Here is a 22,435-nt window from a genome sequence, read left to right on the forward strand (position 1 = left end):
TGGGTCAAAGAGCCTTGTCCCTGGCCACCGGGTCTTGCCTCGAGACTGTGCTCAGCGCCTCTGCCCCCAGTCTTCCCCGATCCTTCGCGGCTCACACCACCTGCTCTCCATGGCCTTGAACCCTGGCGGCGTCTTGGCGCTCAGTTCTTCACTCCCATCTTCCATCTCCACCCTAGTGGCACCCACTCCAGGGTCCCTCCATCTAGGCCTGAGGTTTGTTAGGGCCCGACCTTTGATCTTCCCTGCGGGACTGGGCAGGGCCTGGGGAGGCCGGGGACAGCCTCTTCCTTCAGTCCCATTCCAGTGTTCTGGGTGTGTGTGCATGCTCATGTGGTTATGCATGCACACGCACACATGCATGCATGCACTCATGCACATTCACACGTGCCTACCCACATACACACATGCACACGTGCATGCATGCACTCATGCACACTCACATGCGCCTACCCACATACACACATGCACACGTGCATGCATGCACTCATGCACACTGACATGCACTTACCCACATACACACGTGCACACGTGCATGCATGCACTCATGCACACTCACATGCACCTACCCACATACACACGTGCACACGTGCATGCATGCACTCATGCACACTCACATGCACCTACCCACCTACACGCACACACGCACGCATGCACACATGCACTCATGCACACTGACATGCGCCTACCCACCTACACGCACACATGCACGCATGCACACATGCACTCATGCACACTGACACGCGCCTACCCACCTACACGCACACACGCACGCATGCACACATGCACTCATGCACACTGACACGCGCCTACCCACCTACACGCACACACGCACGCATGCACACATGCACTCATGCACACTGACATGCGCCTACCCACCTACACGCACACATGCACTCATGCACACATGCACTCATGCACACTGACACGCGCCTACCCACCTACACACATGCACACACACACTCATGCACTCACACACGCCCGCGCACATACACATGCATGCACACACATGCGCACGTGCATATGCGCACACCCACACCCATCCATATACACACATGCATGCACACCCACGTACGCACATGCATGCACGACACACATGCAAGCACACACTCTTGCACACGTGCACACGCACGCTCGCACACACACACTTCTGCTCCACACCTCCCCAGTACTGCTCCTGGCTGCCTCTGCTCTGAAGGGGCCCAGAGCTGCTTCCCCTCCCCTCACCCACTGAGCACCAGGGCCCTGTATGTTTGTTATGGCAACGGGGTCCTCCCCGACACACACCCCTCTGTCTGGGAGGGCTGTGACTGGAGTTCTTGGTGGCTAGCCTCCAAACCTGAGAGATTACATCGTTCAAGAAACGCAAGGAGAGTGTGGGTGAATGTGTAGGTGCAGGGGGAGCGTGGGGGGTGTGCTTGGTAGCCTGTGGGTGAACCCTTAATTGTTAGTCCTGTTGGAGCTTGCTCTTTTGAAATAAACTAGAACAAAGGGCTGGTGATTAGGGCTCTCCCCCTGGGCCCTCTCAGTCTCTGGGGAAACAGCCACCAGCCTCTCCCACTCTCCCCCTTCTTGAAGCACGATATACCCGGAGACCCAAGGTCAGGTCTGCAGAGCTGTGATGAGAGACCCTCGGGCATTTCTCCCAGAACTGCCCAGTTGCCAGAGAAGGGTCTGCCTGCAGCCAGCCCGGGAGGGCTTTTCTGGGCTGGACTCCCTCCTTTGTTCCCAAGACACATAGTGATTTCCTTTAGTAAATTCCCAAGACACATGCACCCCCCACCCCAACATTGTCCTCTGGTGCCCCCTTATATTAGGGCACACCCCATCCCCTCTCTTGCTTGTCCTGACTCCTCTTTGAAGCTCTTTTGGCCAAGGAAAAAGCTGTTTCCCCCATCCAGGAGCCTTTTTCTTTCCTTCCCTCCCTTTTTTTTTTCTTTTCTGAGTTTTAAGTTTACTCTGAACTTCCAGTTTGCCTGTCCAAGGAGAAACTCCTCTCACTTCAGGACCGTGGGAAGAGCCTCCTACTTCTCTCTCCCCTCCGTAAAGTGATTAATCTGATCAAGGAGCATTACTATGAAATTGAGCGTTGCCTCCATCATCAAGTGCAAACCAGTCAGCTGTCCAGAACCTTCCTTCCCCTATGGCAAATCTGACACTTACCAGAGCCAAGTATTTTGCTCTCGGGGGTGGAGCTCGTGTGAGCACCGTGCTTTTCACATAGACCACGGGGAGGTTTTCTGGATAACAGAGGCCTACCAGTATTTTCTTTTAAAGATACAATGTAATACGCTAACACTAAAACCTTATGAATAAATTCATCCCTCTTTTACTTATTTTTTATTTTTTTTTTAAGATTTTATTTATTTATTTGACAGAGAGAGAGAGACAGCCATCGAGAGAGGGAACACAAGGAGGGGGAGTGGGAGAGGGAGAAGCAGGCTTCCCGCTGAGCAGGGAGCCCGATGCATGGCTCCATCCCAGGACCCTGGGATCACCCCTGAGCCGAAGGCAGAGAAGGCAGATGCTTAACGACTGAGCCACCCAGGCGCCCCATCCCTCTTTTTATTATTCAGAGAGGTGTGTCTCAGTTTTGTGGTCTCTTTGGAGTATTTGTGGCCTCTTTGGTCACTGTCGATTAGCTGGGCAGAGGGTCTGAGTGGCCCACGTGCTGAAAGGGACTCATAATTAATTTCAGGGGTAAGGATACTCCCTCCACAGTGAACAACGTGGGTGAGGCGCTTGATTGTAACCATAACAGTCCTAGGACTGATCTCCTAGGCAGGGGAAAATATCCAAAAGTTACTTTTTAAGAATTAACAGACTTTATTTTTTAGAGCAGTTTTAGGGGTACAGAAAAATGTGCCGAAACTGTCGAGTTCCCACATGCCTTCCCACCCCCCCCCCACACTGTTTTCCCTATTAATATCTTAGAATAGCGCGGTACATTGGTTAGAATTGATGAACCAATACTGATACATCATTATTACCTAAGATCCGGAGTTCACATTAGGGCTCACTCTGTGGTGTACAGGTCCCCGGATTCTGACAAACGTATGATGTCAGTTTCATAAAGAAGAATTTCACCACCTATAAAAAAATAAAATATGCCCCACCTCTTCCTCCTCCTCCTCCTCCTTCAAGCTGTCAGGGGTCTTGTTACTATCTCCATGGTTTTGCTTTTTCCGGAGGATCTATGGTTGGAATCGCTCAGTCTGTAGCCTTTTCACACTGCCTTCTTTCACTCAGAAACATGCATCTGGCTTCCTCCTTGGCTTTTCATGACTCGATAGCTCATTTCTTCTGAATGCTGAATAACATCCCGTTGTCTGGGTGGACCACAGTTTGTCCCTCCATCCACCTCCTGGACAGCTTGGGCGCTTCCAGGTGTTGGTAATGATGAATAAAGCTGCTGGGAACATTTATGTCACACGTTTTTGACTCTTTCGAGTAAAATACCCAAGCAGAAAGTACTTTTTTTTTTTTTAAAGATTTTATTTATTTATTTGACAGAGATAGAGACAGCCAGCGAGAGAGGGAACACAAGCAGGGGGAGTGGGAAAGGAAGAAGCAGACTCATAGCGGAGGAGCCTGATGTGGGGCTCGATCCTGGAACGCCGGGATCACGCCCTGAGCCGAAGGCAAATGCTTTAACCGCTGTGCCACCCAGGCGCCCCCCAAGCAGAAAGTACTTTTAAAAATATGATGTTAAAGCCTTTTTTCCTAACGAGTCAGAAGGAAAATATTCTCCCCCTCCTCCTAGCTATCTTTCAAAAGACAAGGCAGGAGGTAGAAGGAGATGAAGCCAAAAGTGGTCGAATGTTCCTTTCGTTTGGGTGGGTCAGGTTCGCTCACCTAGACGGAGGCTCATGGAGCTCACCTTTAACTAGTCATGGAATCTTTAGGCGGTTAGATTGGTTATTGCCAAAATCTTTTAGAAGCATTGACAAAAGGGCAATGCAGGGGCAAAAGTGCCCTGGAAAAGGTTTGTTCTGAGCATTTGCCCGGGGGGCTGGGGTAGGTTACTGTGGGATGTGGTGGGTGAAAATGAAAACCGATTTCATTTTTTTTTCCACTTTACCTAATAATTACATTTTATACGTCCTCCCCTGGTTTTATGACATTTTCCCCATTTCCAAAGTGGGCCTTTTTTTTTCTTTTGCATTTTTTCTTATTTTTAGTCTTCCATTTATATCAGTCTTCTAATCATTGTGGTTGTTCTCTAGGCTTTTGTGGTCCCAGAATTATCCAGCTTAGCTTTATAATTCTTGGCAATTGCTTTCTTATACCTCACCTCTTTAAATTGTTTTTCTCCATAGTGTATGTTCTGAACCAAATTTCTCCTTCAGTGACTTAGTGTGGCTTCCATTCTTTCCAGGGAAGGAGGTTTAATTTCGCTAGAAACAAACTGTGGCCTTCCTTGAGATTTAAATAGCACTGCTGCTTTATAATCAGTTTTCACAGGATCACAGTTTGGGCTATTGCTGGCCCACTGTTCTGGGTGCGCACGCAGGTTGTTTTGGAATTACCGTATATGCTTGAGTATAAGGTCAAACGAGAGCACGTCCTGGTTGTCCTCCATAAAGAGGACATGTCTCATTCCCAACAACAAAGTACTAGCTGGAAAAGCTACATGCACCTGGACTCACTTAGGACTTTGGAAGCTCTAGAAATCTCCTGAGGAAATGGATAGAGAGGGAGGCCAGGATGTTTTACATGGCTTTCATAATAACTTTTAGTGATAGGACCTCAGCATTGTGAGGGTTTGGGAGACGACTCCAAAAACAATTCACTGAGTGGTTAATTTATAGGGATTTTAAATGGGCACGTATTATTTAAATGGCTTGTGATAAGATGACCAGCAAGTGATTCAAAAAGTGCTGTATGACCAACATCCGGTCAACTGAAGATCGTGCTACCCTGGTAATTCGGCACGAAATCTCTGTTATGCTGGTCCGGGCCGTGAAGAGTTTCATGGAATGTGAGGGTGTGGGAATAATATTTCTAAAGTTGACGTGATGGTACGTGCTCTTAAACATGATAGTGCAGCTCCGTAGATAGTTGATAATTCCATTGCATTTTAAAAAATTACCTATTTGTGTTTTCCAAAAACCCTTTACTGAGGGACAGTCTTCCCATTGGAAAAATGAGGCAGAGATTATCATATATTTGGGGTCACCCTGCATTTGGGCATACATGATACCCTTTAAAGGCTGACATAGTTTTTATATAGTCTGTGTATTGTTTCAACTGGATTCAAGTGAAAGGATTCAGTTCTCGCCCCCCCCCCCCCCCCGTTGGTGGGTGCATGTGGACTGGGGGATATCGATATTCCTTAGCTGCAGGTTTCAACTTAGACCTACCTTCTCGTCCAAGTGTCCAGCACTAAGGCTACCAGCCACCTTCCAGTTTTGAAAGACATTGGACTTTTTTCTGCACTTGACTTTTTCCCATCTTGAAGTGCTTCCCAGTGCCTCCCTTCCTTGTCCCCGACTCCCTCCTCCCCTCCCCACCCTCTCCCTAGGCAATCTCCTGTCCTTTCAAGACTCAGCTTCCCCTTCCCACTGAGGTCGAAAATTGGTAGTTTGCAGGCCATGTCTTGCCTGCAAGGTTGGCCCATGCAGCATGGTTGTTACTGTTTTGAATGTGAATTTGTTGCCAACAATTGAAAATGGGGATAAAATCCAGATTTCTAGCTTCTCTTGGAGAAGAGGGTGAGCTGGCATGGCTGGGACCGAGCTGTGAGCACCTGACCCCGTGAAATGGGATACTGCTCTCCCGTTTGCTAAAAGTCCTAACAACTTCTCCCTTTTGTCCCACGACTTTGATGTAGTGTTGTCTGTTGTCATTTTTGCTTATGGTTATGCTGTTCTGTTCCTTTCAGTAGAGATATGAGGAAAAAAGATTTCTTTTGCCTGTGCCTCTATTCAAAAGTGGGAAAAATAAAAAAACGGGACCAAGAATGCTTTGTGTTTCAAAACCATGGAAGAGAACATGGTGTGTGTGTGTGTGTGTGTGTGTGTGTGTAAGAGAAGAACGTTCTCGTATATTTAATACTAAAGATGTGTCTGAGTTGACAGCTTAAAGATGCTTATACTGTAATTATTGACTTAGATTGTTTTGATGACCAAATGTATACTTTTGCCCACATTTTTTTCTTCTGACATCCAAAATGATCTCTTTGGTAATGTAGATGCATTAGTATTTACTGAGTACCAAGGATGTGCAAAGGTCCTGGGGTGCGGTGGTGAGCAAGGCTGCCATATTTCCTGCCATCTAGGAACTTACAGTTGGCTCGAGGAGATCCCACAGGCACCTCACATTCAGCATGAGCCTGGGCGCGTTTCTCCCTTCCACTCTTCAAGTGCCCTCTGTGTCAATGATCAGAGTCACCCACAGATTGATTAACAATCTTCATTCCATCTGCAAACTTAATTCCTTTCGGGTATGTAACATTAACATTCGCTGAGGCATAATACCAGGCATCAGGACCTGACATTTTTGGAGTGTTTTTCTGCCCACCATGATACCTGCTTGCTCAAATAGATGATCACCTGCCAGTTTGTGGGTGACACTTGGGCTCCATGCCTGGAGCTTGAAGGACTGATAAATTATGTCAGCCTTCAATTTTTTTTTTTTTTTTTTTTTTTTAGCTGCTTCCTCGAATCTGTTCCTTCCCCTGGCTGGTGTTGCTCACCAGCTCACAAACATGTGGCCACATTTGTATTTCCTCACCTGTTCAGGCAGCGCCTGTCTCGAAGGATCCTTCCACTCTCTCCCAACCCCGTTTATTGAAATTCCAAGTTTCACCTTTGATCCCACTCCTTCCGGAAACTTCTCGTGATGTGTTCTGCCCTCAGTGCTCTCTGCTTTTCTGAAATCCTTTGGCTTGTTCAGTCTGCAGCAATTAATTGTATCGTGTTTATAAATATTTACTTATCGATTGTGTGAGTTTTGGCAGAAAGCTTTCTGGGCTGGTTCAAAGTGGTTCTCAAACGGTTTGTTTGCCTTCAGAAGCAAAATGTTATTCCACGATTTCAAATGCCTATCTGAAATGTTCTGTGGTTTTGTTTATTTCAGGGACTTGAAGATAGAAAATTTGCTACTAGATGAAGACAATAATATCAAGCTGATTGGTATGACTTTTTTTTTTTTAAGCAAGATTATCCTTACGTGTTGCGTTGTCAATTCTCAGTTACTTATTGCTGGATTATTGACTTTAGAAAATTATTCATGGTCTATTTCTCATCCCAGACAATACTCTAGGTCACCTCCTTTTACCGCCAATGTTTAATAATGGTTTTGAAAATGAAAATTAATTTTAATAATAGATATAATAGCAGGGTAGAAATACTGTAAAGTGACCATAAAATGAATTTCACAGCTACGAATAATTATTGGTTGGTGATGTGTTCTGTGGATGATTCAAACTTCAGCTTTTCATAAACTCAGGTGGATCTAAATTTTTATAGGGGTTATTTTTATTTCAATTAACCATAAGACTTCTTAAAAATAGTGGAAAATAGTTTAGTTTAGAGGTCTTTCAGCTTAGCCATGCTTTAATTCCCTTTCCATGAATATCGGGGCACCAAAGTAAAAGGGAACCCAACTAACCTTCCGTTTGATTATAATCTTTATCGAAGCCCCATTGTACAATGGTGGTTGTGCAGAGAGAAATCCCCACAGAGGGATAATTTAGAAGGAAGGTAATCAGAAGGAAGTTCCAGGATAGAGTGAGTCATAATTGGTTCATAATTCAGGGTCTATAAGCTAGTTCACTCCATGACTCATTTTCTAGAAGAATTCCATTTTTGTTTGCCTGTATGATTGCTCTTGGCAAAAGTCTCATGGCATCATTTTTACACCCAGATGTGAGTGCCATCACTGGTGCCTCTCTTTTCTTTCTTTTTCCCACCTCTGGTGTAAGTCATTTTTTCCATCTCAATGGCTTGAAAAAGGCTTTCTATCAGGAGAAAAGAGAAGGACCAATAGAACGTTGTGAATTTAACTCTCGTACCCAAGGAGGAAATTTTGTTTGGCAAATACTAAAAACCATCTCTAGACTCTCTGAAACATGTCATTCCAATAACCAATTAGATTCTTGGCTCCCGAAACCGAATTCCTTGGCTGACCGATGAAGAGCCACCAACAGGTGTTAATGAATGAACATACCGGTCCTTAGAAAACTAACAAGAGGAAACCATTTTTTTTTTTTAATTTCCCCCAAAAGTTTTTCAAGATCAGATGGTCTAAAAAGGACAGTTCAAAGAATTTTCTTTTTATCCTGTCGTTTCCCTATCGCATTTCAGTTGTCCCGAGGGCCAAATACAGAAGCATTAAACAGACAGAAGTTGAAATGCCTGCAGGATGCCTTTCTGGCCCTGATTTCCCGGATCTGTGTTATTAAACAAAGGCCCGTCCCAGAGGGGGGTAAGGAATGGAGGAAAGGAGATTGCTGGGTTCTCTGGCAGGCTGACCTGTAACTTGTCTTCAGAAAATGTGCAGGTGACAGAGACAGAGTTGGCCTAACGGCAACAGATCGTAAGAAAACAGGCCACGTGAAGGCCGGATGTCCGTTATAGTAAAAGTTAAAATAATTCACATCCCCCGTGCACCGTCCAGACTGAGGCCGAGGCAGGTCACCAGGGGGTGGTTTCCGTCTCCTAACCTGGCTCTGCTCCTACTGCCCCTTTTCTTCCCTCTTGCCTTCCTTCCCCTCTGGGCTTGCTCTCTCTGTCTCCCCAGGCGATAGCCCTAAACGATCACGTACAACTCTAGAAATGTACTGTGGAATGAACAGTGTGGAAAAGCACAGCTCTTTTTATTGGTTAGAAGTTTGGTCAGAAGTTTCTGGAAGAACCAATCTCTGTAAACAGTGGATACGTTTATAAGTAGCTCACAGATTGGCTGCCTGACAAACCCTCTTAGAGCGGACCTGTGCAGATAAGAGGAGGACATGCTCTCTGCACGTGAGAGCCCACTGTTCCCCTTGAGGAGAGCGGGATGCTGGCTCTTTGGGTTCACATGCCTCAGAGTCATCTCCGCTCAACATGGCAGCCGCTGGATTGGCACCCAAGCCAGGACACAAGTGGGTTCCGTCAGAAACTAGGTGTCAGAGACCACAGTTTCCAAGACTGCTGGCAAGGAGGCTCTGATCATTGGATTTCCCATTATTTGAACTTTTTATGTGGCTCCCAGGTCCCTCGTGACCAACATAACCCAAAAGGCCTACCTCCCACCTGTAATCCAAAGAGCCGTTAGAGTACCAGAGAGGACAACTGGGAACTGCCTTGTGTTTACCAATATCTGCTTTCCCGCATTTTTTCCAACAGGTCCATCACAAAGCTAGTGGTGGAAGCTGGAGGGAGGGAAGGCCCAGGGTCTTAGTGCGTTTTCTTGCCCCTGGGTCGGGCCGTTCGGATCCAGTGTTTCTATGACTGTCTTTTGCAACTTGAAAGCTCTTTGAGCCTTTCCTTCAAAGGAATTACCTAGTTATTTTTCAAAGATGGATTACAGCCCTTTCCATTTCCTCATATAATAGTTTTCCTTCTTTGAAATAATTTGATTTAAATAAATTTACTTAAGCCAGGTCTGCCATGTTTCAAAGAAACTAGAGCTAACTGGGGGTAAGATCTGATTTCATCAAGGTTTGTTTTCCCCTTGCGGAAAAAACAGTCTGATGTTCCCTTAGAACAGGTTTGCACTTCAGTTTTCCACACCAGCGTTCCCTGGGCGTTTTGTGAGATTCATTTTGCGGCTCGGAAAACTGAGGGTAGTGGGCTTCTCTATTTACCAGCTCTAATTGGGGCAGGCCTGGGTGACACCCGGGAGGGGGACTTCTCTCTAGTTTCACTGTTCTAATTATAGGCATGTGTCTAATGTTTTAATAATTACCCTTAAGGGTGTGAAAAGGACCGGTTATTTCTCCACAATATATTTTAAATGAAACCCTTCTGGCGTCGAGGTCAGCACTAAGTCATTTAAAATGCAGATTTTCTCTCCTCCCCTCACCAGATCATTTGCTAATTTATCTTCATGAAACTGTGTTTAAGACAAGGCAAGGCACTGTGTTCTCCAGCTTGCCTGGGAGCGGAGCGGGGGTGCAGGGGTGGGGGGGTCAGGAGGGGTGTGTGGGCGGTGACCTGGTCTCTTATCTTGCCCTGCCCTCTTGGTGTCCAGCAGTTCTTTACAGACCCCAGTCCAGGAGTGGAGGGACCGACCAGAATGAGGCAGTCCTTGGCTGTGACTGGCACCCCACTGAGATGAGACGGGAGTCTTTTGATTTAATGTCAGAAATCTAGAGAGAAGCTTTACGGGACTCCTAGGAGATCGGGCCTCTAACATGGCTATTTGCGGAACTTCCCTTAAAATGTTGCCCCCCAAACAATGTTATCTTTATTCCATGGTGCTCTTTTTTGCATTTGTTGTTTTATTAAAATTTCTTTAGGATGATTTGCAGATTCAAAGCATTTAAGCCACCTCCAATTTCAAGCACGCTATGATTTTTCCCTTCTACAAAAATATTCGCCCTCCCCCCTTTTTTTCCCTGTGTCAGCGAGATACTCCAGGGGTCTGAGAGGTCTGAGAACAGGGGCCCTCAGATCCTTTGGCACAGAGATCTCCCCTTAAGATGGGAAGCGGGGGCCCCTGTGGCTCCCGTAGGGGCCTTCTTGGGGCAGGTTATGTGGGACCTACTCGTGTGGACTGGGCTGGCAGGGGGAAGAGGGGTAGGAAATGGGGGCTGGGTGGAGGTGAGGGTGGGAGAGTAGGGAGCAAAGGGAAGCTACGAGAAAAAAGCGTGGAATTATAAGAAACAAAAGCAAAGGAAGAGTTAGATGTGTCCCCATGCAGTATCCCCGGGTGGTTTGCCAATCCCTGGGGTAGGTTCTCGTTCTTCATCTCCAAGCCTGGAGCCCTGAAGAATTTCCAGAGCTCTGCCTGGCAGGGGTTCTGTCTGGGGACACTCCTTCATGACACAGCCTCAGCCAGCGACTGTGGGGAGAAATTTCTAGTGGTGCATCTTGACTTCATGGACTTAGAGTCACTTCAGGCCCATCCCGTGTTCCTCTTTTCCTGAGCTTTCCCAAACCGTTACAGCAGTCATGCGCTTGCAGGGGGAGGCACATTAGTCAAGGAGAAAACACAGTAGTGAAAGTCGGTATAAGTCCTGCCGGTTGAGAAAGGACAGAGTTTTGTTCAAGACATGGAGCCAGTCTCTGGCCACTGAGCCCTGTGGGCAGAGTCTCCTATTTGGGGGACAAGAACCGTCATACTCAAGTTGAAGTTCAAAGGAGAAGCCATGATCTGAATTCTGGGGATCAGCAAAGACGGAGGAAAGATATCAGATGAGGACAGAACGCTGACAACTCTGATCACCCGTCCAGTGCAGTTCTGTGAGGATCAAACGAGTATACACGAAGCAAAAGGTGTCCCGGGCCCAGCGAGCTTTGGACGCTTCGGGCTCTCCTTTGCTTTCCCATTGGCTTTCATCATCCCAGAACAAGGTGACGCGAGGAGGTCCCTTAGTCTTCCTGGCGTTAGCGTTCCCGCCGTTGTCTAAATCATCACGGGTGTAGTTTCCCCTCTTCCAGTCCCCACATACCGCTACACGCATCGAGAGCATTTTCAGAAGACTTGAATGAAATTGAAACATTGAGCCGAAAAAGTCGAGTCTAAATGGGGGGGGATCGCATGTCACCCGGGGTGACGCTGACCCCAGCTGGAGAAAACAGATCTTCCGTCAGCATTTTCCCACATGGCCCCTTGAAAGCCAGCTCGCTGACTCCGAGGCCGCTGCTCGGTCTCTCTTCCTGCCTTTAGTCCTAGAAAGCGAAGGCTCTCTTTTTCCTGGATGACTCATTTGCAAGGTTTGATGAAAATATGTTTTGGTTCAACATACTTTTAGCTCTAGCTGGATTTTACAGGGAGGCCTGATATAAAATGTTTCCAGGCTTGAGACCCACAGCCAGAGGTTACGGTCCGCAGCTGCCAGTGTTCCTCTGGGATGCTAAATGATGTGTTGGCCTCAGAGAACGTTTCCTTTCCTGCTGCCCCCTGGTTGGGTTGTTTTTGGTTTTTATTTTTTTTCCCCTCTTCCGTTTCGCAGTTTTCTAATTCAGAGCTGCTTTCGTCTTCCCCTCTTTGCAGACTTTGGTTTGAGCAACTGCGCGGGGATCCTGGGCCACTCGGACCCGTTCAGCACGCAGTGTGGCAGCCCGGCCTACGCCGCGCCCGAACTTCTCGCCAGGAAGAAATATGGCCCCAAAATCGATGTCTGGTCCATGTGAGTTATGGAGCTTATGAAAGGGAATGCTCCCTCCCCTCGTGTCTGCTCTCCCTTTCTTAGGAACTAACCTTTGAGTATTTGATGAGAAGGGTGTTGTATTACAGGCTCTGGGATAGATATCCGGCGATTCTCTGGGGCCCGGCTTTCCAGCTCTGTTCCTTCTGGTCGGTTCTCCACAGACCACCAGAGAGACTTTTGCCAAAAGTCATTCTGTTGCTGGGGAGACCAGAAAACAAAGTCCTGAACTCACAGAGCTCACGTTCTGGTTTTATGAGTCACTCCTGTGGTTCCCCGGCTTAAAATCGTCCCGCAGCTTTCCATCGGCTCCAGAAGAAAGCCCCCCGTGCCTCGCCCACGCTCCCGCCTCTACCCCTCCTACCCTACCCTCTGCTCACCACTCCTCAGGCACGTTGGCCTCTGTTTCATCTTTCCCACCTCTGGGCTTTGCACCTGCTATTTCCTGGGTCTGGAATGCCATTCCCCAGCTCTTCGGGTGCCCTGTCCACTCCCACATTCCAGTTTTAATCCAGTGTCACCACTGCAGAATCCATCTGGGAGTTCCCTGTTGGAAAGGCCTCACGATGCTGTCTCCTCACCCTTGCAAATCCCTCTCCAGCACGGGAAGGATGCTGCATGAGGTTGGGGACCTTACGGGTCCGCTTCACCAGTGTCCCGTGCAGTGTGGGCCACCAGGGGCAAGCTCAGTCACCGCTGAAGCGATGAGTCATGGGTCGCCACAGCGTTGCTGAGTCCAGAATCCCATGGTCCCCATGCCGAGTGAGCCCCTCAGCGTCAGGCATGAATGGTAGAGGGAGCCGTGCAGGGTCCTGGATCCTGGGGTAGGGACCAGGTTCCTCACCGAGGGGAAATGGGCTGTAGCCAGAGAGTGGACTCCTGATGAAGACGGAAGCTGGCGATGAGGGCGGCTCATTTGAACCCAGAGTGTGTAGATCCGGTACATTTCTGGAATTCCCCTGCTTCCCTCCCTCCTCGCTCCATGTCCCTTGTCCAGATTGGAGAAAAGCTGACGTTTGCCGCATGCTTGGTGTATGGCACCCAGCGTGGCACTTAATTTTTGCAGTAACCCAGTGAAACTGTTACTCTCCGTTATCCCCATTTTATGGGAGAAGACACCCATCACAAGAGACATTAAGAAAATTTCTTAAGGTCACGGGGCTACTAAGTGGTGGAGCTGAGGTTTGAACCAGGCAGACTCTGGGGTCTCAAGATAAAGGACTGAATCATGAACCTAGCCCCATCGCCTCATGAGAAGCCATCCTCCCTCTCTGTCTCTCCCCATCTGTTCTCTAGTGGACTCCGCATTGTTTCCTGTCCCTCGCGTGCACTGTTCCTTCACCCAGGGATTCTTGTCCCTGCTCCTGGACTGCTTCTCTTTCCCTCTTCTTTTCTGGGATGGCACCTCCCTTGGGCAGCCCTCCCTGCCTCCTACAGCTGGCTTTGAGCCCCTGGTGTCTCGTTTGTTTCCTGCGCCCTACTCCCCTGGCGCTCACCCCATGGTCACGGCTCCCCTGCCCGTGGCCCTGCTCTGCAGGCCGATGGGGCAGGACACCAGGCACGGAGCTGGGGCTAGAGAAAGGAGGGAAGGGAGGGAGGGACAGAAGCTACAGGGTCAGGGGCTACAGTTGGCAGAGGAAGCGAACAGAGCCACGGGACCTCTCGCAAGGGTCTCGTAAGGGTCTGGAAGTGAAGGGAGCTCTGGAGGTTCCAGTGGGAGGTGAGGGGAACCGGAGCCCAGCATGAGATGCTGGGGACAACAGCATTCCCTGCACTTGGGCGCAGCTCGTCACAGGGTAGCGGGGAGTCAGCTTCCGTTCCTGGGTGGGCTGAGGGCTCCGCGCTAATCATCCCCGTTGATCCTCAGGACAGCAGCGAGTGTGTAAGCGGTGGAGATGCACTTTCCACTCCCGGCTCTTCACCCAGAAGCCTGCGCTCCCAGTTACTTTCCTGACCTGTCAAGAGGCGGTGTGGTCAGGGCTGTAGCTGAAGAGTGTGTGGTGTGCTTATGGCCCCCTGGGAAGGGTGTGGGGGGCCGCCGGAGTCGGTGGGAATGGTAGCAGGAAGCCCCGGCGGAGGAAGCCTTCTCCTCGAGGGACCCTGGGTTGTTGGGCCGGCACTGCTGATTCACAGGCTCTTTATTCTGTGCCCAGAAGGGCCTCAGAATCCTTCTTAACATAACCACGGATCAGAATCGATACTTGAGGGTGAAATCCATTCTTGGTCTCTTTCAGTGCGTAAGAATTCTTGCATGTGTCTGGCACATGTAAATATTTATTAAGGGATGAATATAAATGTTAGAGTCTGTAATCACCTTCTCTCCTTAACAGTTCGGGAACTCACTTATGCTAAATGGAGAGCTCTGCAAGGGACCATTTGTGCACACAAAGAATAAGTAAATAAAAAGGCTGTGGAGCGTAGGGAGCCTGAAAGGCCAAGAGGTTCAGAGGTGTGGTATAACTGCTGGGGTGGGAGCCATAATGACCACAGGGACGAGAAGCTGGAGAGCAGGTGACAGTGTCCTCCGTGGGCCCTGCTCTCCCAGGGACCGAAGGATAGGTGTCATCACGAGTTGTCATGGTGACGAGGCTCCGCCTATGAAGGGGGACCTTTCCACTCCATGACTGGCAGAGCAGGCAGCTCCTCACCGTCTAGAAGCGTTGGTAGAAGGAAGGAGCCTTGGGGCTTGTCAGAGCTGCAGGGGAGCTCCTGGGCACGTTTCACCTGCATGGAGCCTCGTCCCCTCGTGCTGACTGGAGGATGGGAGGAAATCATTTCTCCTGTCTGGGGAAAATCCAGGGCGCATGAAAGGCGTCTGAGGGTCAGGTGTAAGCTCAGACTTTGTTCCTGCCCCTCCTGCCAAGTGCCTGGACTTGGGGAAGAAATCCACAGTTAGGGACCACAGGTGCTCTCTTTCTCAGTTTTCGGGACCCATGATTCAAATAAAGGGGCCTGGTCTCCAGCCACCTCTTGTGTCCCCATCCATCAGCCAGAAGCAGGGACTCCAGTCGGAAGGTGGAATCAGAGGAGGGAGGGTGGAGGGGAAGCTGCGGGAGGGATGGAGGTGACCCAGAACACTCGCTTCTCCCCTCCGCCCTGGTTTCTGTCGCCGTTGGGCTGTCTGGAGCTGCTGGACATTTCTTTGCTCACCTCCCACTTAGTTGCCTTTTTTTCCCCCCAAGAAGGTGATATGCTGCTTAAGGTCTTCTGAAAAGCTCTCATCAGGCCTCATTCTTGGTCCTGGTGCCAGAGACTAATGTCTGGTCACGTCTTTGACAAATAGTAACACACCGTCCACACCTTGGTCTTTCGGTGGATGGTGCGATCGCCCTGAAGGCTGATGGGGGATCTCTAGGTAGACCAGAAACTCCGTGTGCTAGTCCCCTGTGGTGGGGAGTCGTGGTAGGGATTCTCACCCTGTTTAGCCACGAAGGACCCTGTTTTATTCTAATAAACGAGGTTTCCCTGGAGCAAGATGGGTTTAGCTGACCCTGGAACATTCTCTAGGGGATGAGGCCACAGGACCCATGCCTAATTCACAGGGATGGCATCAATTAGGCCCCTTCTCGAAGCCATTGATAAATCTTAAAAAACAAAAAAAAGCCACATGAGCAACAGATATAGCTTACCAGCAGTTTGTTCACTCGGCAACCATGTGTTGAGCCAGGCGCTGTGCCGAACTCTGAGTGCACAACAGGGGTTGAAACAGCCGAACAGCCTTGGTCAGTCCCTGCTCCTGCAAAGATCGTTATTAATGCTCGCGTCCCTCGGACTGAGTGACACGCAGTGTTCCAGGGGCTTTGCAAGTATTAACTCATCTCCTCTGCTTAGCAGCCCTTCAGGGGAGTGCTCTGTGATCCCACTTTACTGATAAGGAAACTGAGGCCCAAAGAGTCTTGGGCCCTTGCCCAAGTGGCACTGAGGTGTAGAGCCAGGATTTGACCAAGCTGGCTTGACTCTAGAGTTTGCCTTAAATCGTCACTCTTTACTGCTTCTCCTTCTACTATGTTGTGCTTCGTCTCGTGGGGTTTACATTCTACTGGGGCAAACAGTTTTTAAACAAGCTATAGCTGGGTGTGGGAACAGCTGTGGAGGAAGTGGGTGGATACAGCAAACGAGGATGGGGGTGGCCTCCAGAGGAGGGAACCTTAAAGCCAAATCCTTAGGGTGAGTAGAACTGAACTCTGGAGAGAGACATGTCAGGGAGGAAGGCCGGAGACACGAGGAACAGGATGTGGCAAGGCCGGGGTGGGGGTGGGGTGGGGTGGGGAGGTGTGGGAAGGGGTTTGGGTTCCGCCCTAAAGGTGGTGAGAAGCCACTGGAACACTATAAGCAGGTGGGTGACAACATGTTATGGATCGAATTGGGTTCTCTTCCCGAAAGACATACCGGAGTCCTAACCCCCAGTGTCTCAGAATGTGATGTTATTTGGAGAGAAGGTCTTTATAGGGGTAATCCAGTGAAAACGAGGTCATAAAATCCAGTACGACAGACGTCTTTATAAAGGGGGGAAATTTGGACACAGAGAGACACAGGGAGAACGCCGTGTGGGGCTGAAGGCAGATCTCATAGTGCTGTATCTCCGAGCTCAGAAACACCAGATTTCCAGAAACCCCCAGAAGGTCTGGGAGCAGCATGGAACAGGTTCTCCCTCCCAGCCTTCAGAAAGCACCAACCCTGGCTGACTCCTGGGCTTGGACTTCGAGACTCCAGAACCATGAGAAAATCCATTTCTGTTGTGTAAGCTCTGGAATCTCAGGAGAGGCCAAAAGTAAACTGATGAGGGAAAACTCTCCAATCCAGATCCCAAGAGCCATTCTCCCTCCCAGGAAGTATGAAATGAGTCCTGTCCTGAATCAAGTTCACCAACAGACGAATGAAGTAGACTCCCAGAATTCTTGGTCATCTCTTACCCAGTGGAGCGAAAGCCTCCATCAGCCACCCAGCAGAGAGCCCCACACGGTTCGATTGTAAATCCAGATTCTCCAGCATTGCTGCTATTTGTAGGTAAGAAGTTACTGGCTGTATGAAAACCCAAAAGCAAAGAAAACCACAAAACATGCAGAATTTCGTTCACGCAATGGTGGAAGAGTCCCCGGGAGTAAGAGAGGACAAGGCCTAGTGCATAGACACTTTTCGAGAAATGTCTGTGTCATGTTACTAACTTTTCAGTGGGCAAAGCTGGCTGCATGGCCAACCTGGAATCACAGGGAGAGCGAGAAGATTCCACCGTGTGATGGGGGCGGGGGGGTGGTAAGGAATGTGTGGGCTTTGTGTGTTTGTTTTGTTTTGCAATCGAACATACTTATCTACTGCTGTGAACTGGACTGTAGCCCCCCAAAATCCATACATTGAAGCCCTAATTCCCCAGCTTGATGGAATTGGAAGTGGAGCCTTTGAGAGGTCATGAGGGTGGAGTGCCCGTGATGGGACAAGTGTCCTTACAAGGAGAGAGTCCGAGAGCTTGCTTGCTCTCCAGCAGTGAGGACAAAGCAAGGAGGTGACTACCTGCAAAGCCCGGAAGAGAGCTCACCGCAGCCCGGCCATGGTGGCTCCCTGCTCTCAGACTCCGGGCTCCAGAACTGTGAGAAAATCAATGTCTGTTGGTTGAGCTCCCCCATCTGTGGTATTTTGTCATGGTGGCCTGAGCTGACGAAGACACCTACTTACCTACGTGTGTTACCTGTAAACAATTCCGGCATGTCGGGAGGCACAGGCATAGCTGGGTCAGTTCCAGAAGCCATCAGAAGAGAGTTTAATCTGCTTCTGAGGCAAAAAGTGGAGTTTGCCAGGTGGAGGAGAGGAGAGGAAGATTTCCAGGCAGAAGGAACAGCATATGCAGAGGCTTGAACGTATGAAAACCTGATTATTATCATTCTTGATCCTGGAGAAAATGAAAAACTTCAGAACCTTCTTTAAGAGATTAATTTTCCACTGCTTTGGGGTGTTGTGTCTGAGATACTGGTTAGGTTTCTGTTTGGTCCCCATGACTTTGCTGGCAGAATTGGAAATGGAAAACCCAAAGAGAATTTAATTTAAAAGGCCTTTTAAGAAAGAGAGCGAAAATGGAACCAATTTTCTTTTTGGGTCAGACACTGTTATTATAAAACATCCCTTTTTATCGTTCTGAAACAACAGAATGAAGAATTCACTTCTCAAATCAAAAGCAAACTTCTGCCTCCAGAGATTTGGACCTTGAGGGATGGAGGAGGCTTTTCTCCAAGACTTCTGGGACTGACTTGGAACGAAAACCAGCTTGTCACTCACGGAAGCCTTTGGAAGGCGAGCTCTTTCCACAAATGAGGCCCCCAGGACCCCCCTCCTCTACTGAATCAGGGATTAACAATGTCAGTGGAAAATGGTGTATGCTGTCTTGGGGCTTTTCCACTATTTTCAATGGTCTTCATTTTCATGTGTGAATATCTTTCAAATCATTTGTGTCTTACCTGTAATCGAGATGACTGGAATATCTCGATCTCCAGTGAACTTTGAGATGTCAGACCCGAAAGCAAAAATGTTCGTTCCGTGGTAGTGAACCGTTTTTATGGTTAACTGACTTTTCCTCAGAGTGGCATATATGCTAGTTAAAAAACACTGGGGCACCTGGGTGGCGCAGTGGTTGAGCGTCTGCCTTCGGCTCAGGGCGTGATCCTGGCGTTATGGCAATCGAGCCCCACATCAGGCTCCTCTGCTATGAGCCTGCTTCTTCCTCTCCCACTCCCCCTGCTTGTGTTCCCTCTCTCGCTGGCTGTCTCTGTCTCTGTCAAATAAATGGATAAAATCTTTAAAAAAAAAAAATACACTAATGCAGATGTACTCTTTAAATGAACAGAATAAAAGTTAACTTTATTTTCAGAATATGACAGTGCTCTTTTGAGAACTTTGGTGAATCTCTAAGAATAAGGAAAATAGAGATTGAGAGTCCTATTCCCAAAACATTGGAAATGCTATATTGTTTCACGCAAAGCTGCTCTCTGCTCTCCTGGGAGTGCCTGGGGTGGGTGAAGAATGTATGTGAAGACCTGGTGCCTAGTGGAGGGTCGCATACAACACACCCAGACCAGCATCCCAGTCTCACTGCATCTCTTTTCACTTAGTGGAAAAAATCTCTCTCCAGTGCTGTCCCTTTGGGTAGACAGGTTGGCTGAGGGGAGCCATCTTGTTTCCAGCCCTGCTCAGGCCTTTAGGCCTTAGATTCTGTGTAAGTTCTGCCAGATACCACCAGCTACTGCCATTGGTCATATGGGGAAGAATAGCATTTTCTTTCCATTTATATGCCCTCAAAATGGCAGGAGAAGGAGGCAGAAACAGGAGACCTATGACTTCCTTTGGGTAGCTTGGGGCTTTTGACTTTAACCAGAGAAATTTCCTTTTTTTTTTTTCTTTCTTTTTTTGGTACCTAGCCTGTGCATTTAAAATAGAAGAGGGGAAGGAGGAAGGGAAAATGAGGAAAAGTGTTAAATCCACAAGAAGGTAATTTCTTTTTTTTTTTTTTTTAAGATTTTATTTATTTATTTGACAGAGATAGAGACAGCCAGCGAGAGAGGGAACACAAGCAGGGGGAGTGGGAGAGGAAGAAGCAGGCTCATAGCAGAAGAGCCTGATGTGGGGCTCGATTCCAGAACGCCGGGATCACGCCCTGAGCCGAAGGCAGGCGCTTAACCGCTGTGCCACCCAGGCGCCCCAAGAAGGTAATTTCTTGTGGAACATAGTCCATTTTAAGGAGCAGTCATGAAGTTTGAGATTTTCTAAATGGACACATCTGTTCCCACTCTACTTTCAAGGTTTTATTTATTTTATTTTTTAAAGATTTTATTTATTTGACACAGAGAGAGAGGGAGAGAGAGAGCACAAGCAGGGAGACCGGCAGGCAGAGGGACAGGGAGAAGCAGGCTCCCTGCTGAGCAGAGAGACCCATGCGGGACCGATCCTAGAACCGTGGGTTCATGATCTGAGCTGAAGGCAGATGCTTAACCGACTGAGCCACCCAGGCGCCCCTCCTTTCAAGACTTTAAATCAGAAGTTGTATTGAAAGTCGGTGCTGAAAGATGGAAAGATGTTTCTTTTAGGCAGAGAGTTATTTTTAATTTTTCGGAGGCAATTCCTTTCTTGAAGAATCACACAGAAGCCCGGTGTGTCAGCTGAGGGTCTCTCAGCTTCATCCTGGTATAAACTGGGCAGTTCCCAAGGATGTTGCCCACCGGCCCTGTGAGAACAGTAGCCAGACACCCCCAGGGGCAGCACAGCTCTGTCCATTACTTTGTTCCTTGTGTCCTGCTAAAGGTGCTGTCCAACTTCTCCAGGACGGTCCAACTCTCTGTCTTTCCTCTCTTGGATGATAGGTGACACTCCAGCTTTTTCTCCAGGGAGTATCTCATTATCTGAGTAAACATGAGGACCACCATTGGGCTTCCCGACTTAATCCCAAAGATTCGGCATTTATATTTCATGGGGCCCCATCCCTTCATCTTCCTGCTTTTCTTCGTTTTCACCTTATCTTTCCCTTTTGATGCCAGCATATTCCACATTGGCCAGTACCTTTGGGTTTTCTATTATCCAGCCATTGACTCAGCCTTACTTCTTCCTGTTTGGAAAAACCCACATCGTGGTTGTTTGGTGTGTCCTTCATCCCAGTCTCTCATCCCTTTTTTTCTCTATTTGTGATTTGGGGCGCCTGGGTGACTCAGTTGGTTAAGCGTCCAACTCTTGGTTTTGGCTCAGGTCATGATCTCGAGGTCATGGGATCGAGCCCTGTGTCGGCTTCTGCCCTCAGCAGGAGTCTGCTTGAGATTCTCTCTCCCTCCCCCTCTACCCCTCCCCACTCGTGCTGTCTAATAAATAAATTAAAAAATCTTGAACGAAAGAACGATTTGTGATTCCTGGGGGCCCCGTGTCTGCCATGGAGAAGTTAGAAAGCCCCTGGGCCACATTTCAAAAGACACATCAGGAAATTCTGAACATGTCTTGAGACTCCTACTAATTCTATGGGATTACAGAGGTTTATAAGCTGCATTCCACACTTTCCCCTTGGTATTCTCACATACTTCTGAAATGTCAGAGCGATGAGATCTCTCTATCCCGGTATTAAACATGCATGAAAAGCCTAGGGGAGAGGAATGAAGATGCTCGATCTGGCTTCTTCATAAAATCTCCTGGGGCAGGATGACTCTTCACGTAGATTTCCGTTATTCTTTGGGAGCAGGATACAACTATAATTGTAGCTTTGCATCTGTGGTTTTTAAAAGTTTGGCGATGAAGCAGGTCACATTTATCAGGCACTGAGTCTGTACCAGGCCCAGCATCCGGTACTTTCTGTGGCTTCGTTCATTTGACCCTCATGCAACCTGAGAGGCGGCTACTATTATTACCCATGGTTTGTAGAGGAGAGACCCTGGATGAGACAGCATGGTCCTCTTTAAGGACTTGTGGCTGGTTTTGCTGATGGTGAACCTCTCCAAACAGAATGAGATTCTGGAGTCAGTTTGGTAAAATACTCAGTTTTTATAAGAACCACTCGCTCCATCCTGGTTGGAGTACTCAGCACAGGGTCACCAGCACTGTCTTTAAAAGAGGCACCTGTTGCCTTTTTCTGTGGTCCCAGCCAGATAATGGAGAAGGGCAGGGACCAGAATGCCATCTTTAGAAGCCAGTTGGTGGCAAGGAGATGTCTCAAAGACGCCCTGAAGAAGAAACGTTCATAAAGGTTTTAGAATTGGTCCTATGGCCTCATGTTACATATTCCGTTCATATTACCTGTTATGTCCTTCAGCTGGACTTCCCTCCACGACCGTAATATCCTACCTCCTTTAGCACGCCACGCGATTTTATGCACCCCACCGGTGACAGGAAGCTCTGTGTCCCCAAAAGACAAAGGGAAATACAGAAGGTCATAGGGCAGTATTCTTCGAACTGGAGTATTATATACTCTTCTTGAAAAGGAAGAACATTCTTGGTAACCCCTGGTGTTGACTTCAGTTATTTTTATTTAAGTTTTGCTTAACGTGCATGAATGTAAAATTAAACTCCTTTTATTTATGGCCCTGTACAAACAAAAACCCAAAACCAATTTACAAGTTAAATATAACCAAGACTTAAAGAATCCCCAAATATTCAAATTAGCAGCATGAGTTGGGTGCT

General features: G+C 48.3%; 1 protein-coding gene across 1 annotated transcript in view; it reads left to right on the forward strand.

Moving 5' to 3' along the window:
• The window catches only part of HUNK (hormonally up-regulated Neu-associated kinase), a 101,823-nt gene that overhangs the window by 45,462 nt on the left and 33,926 nt on the right, over positions 1-22,435 (forward strand). The window contains exons 3-4 of the mRNA XM_026513780.3: positions 7,078-7,133; positions 12,145-12,280. Of these exons, the coding sequence (XP_026369565.1) occupies positions 7,078-7,133; positions 12,145-12,280 (192 nt within the window). The remainder of the gene's footprint in view (positions 1-7,077; positions 7,134-12,144; positions 12,281-22,435) is intronic.

Source organism: Ursus arctos, unplaced genomic scaffold (genome assembly GCF_023065955.2).
Source record: "Ursus arctos isolate Adak ecotype North America unplaced genomic scaffold, UrsArc2.0 scaffold_4, whole genome shotgun sequence".
NCBI classification, from domain to species: Eukaryota; Metazoa; Chordata; class Mammalia; order Carnivora; family Ursidae; genus Ursus; species Ursus arctos.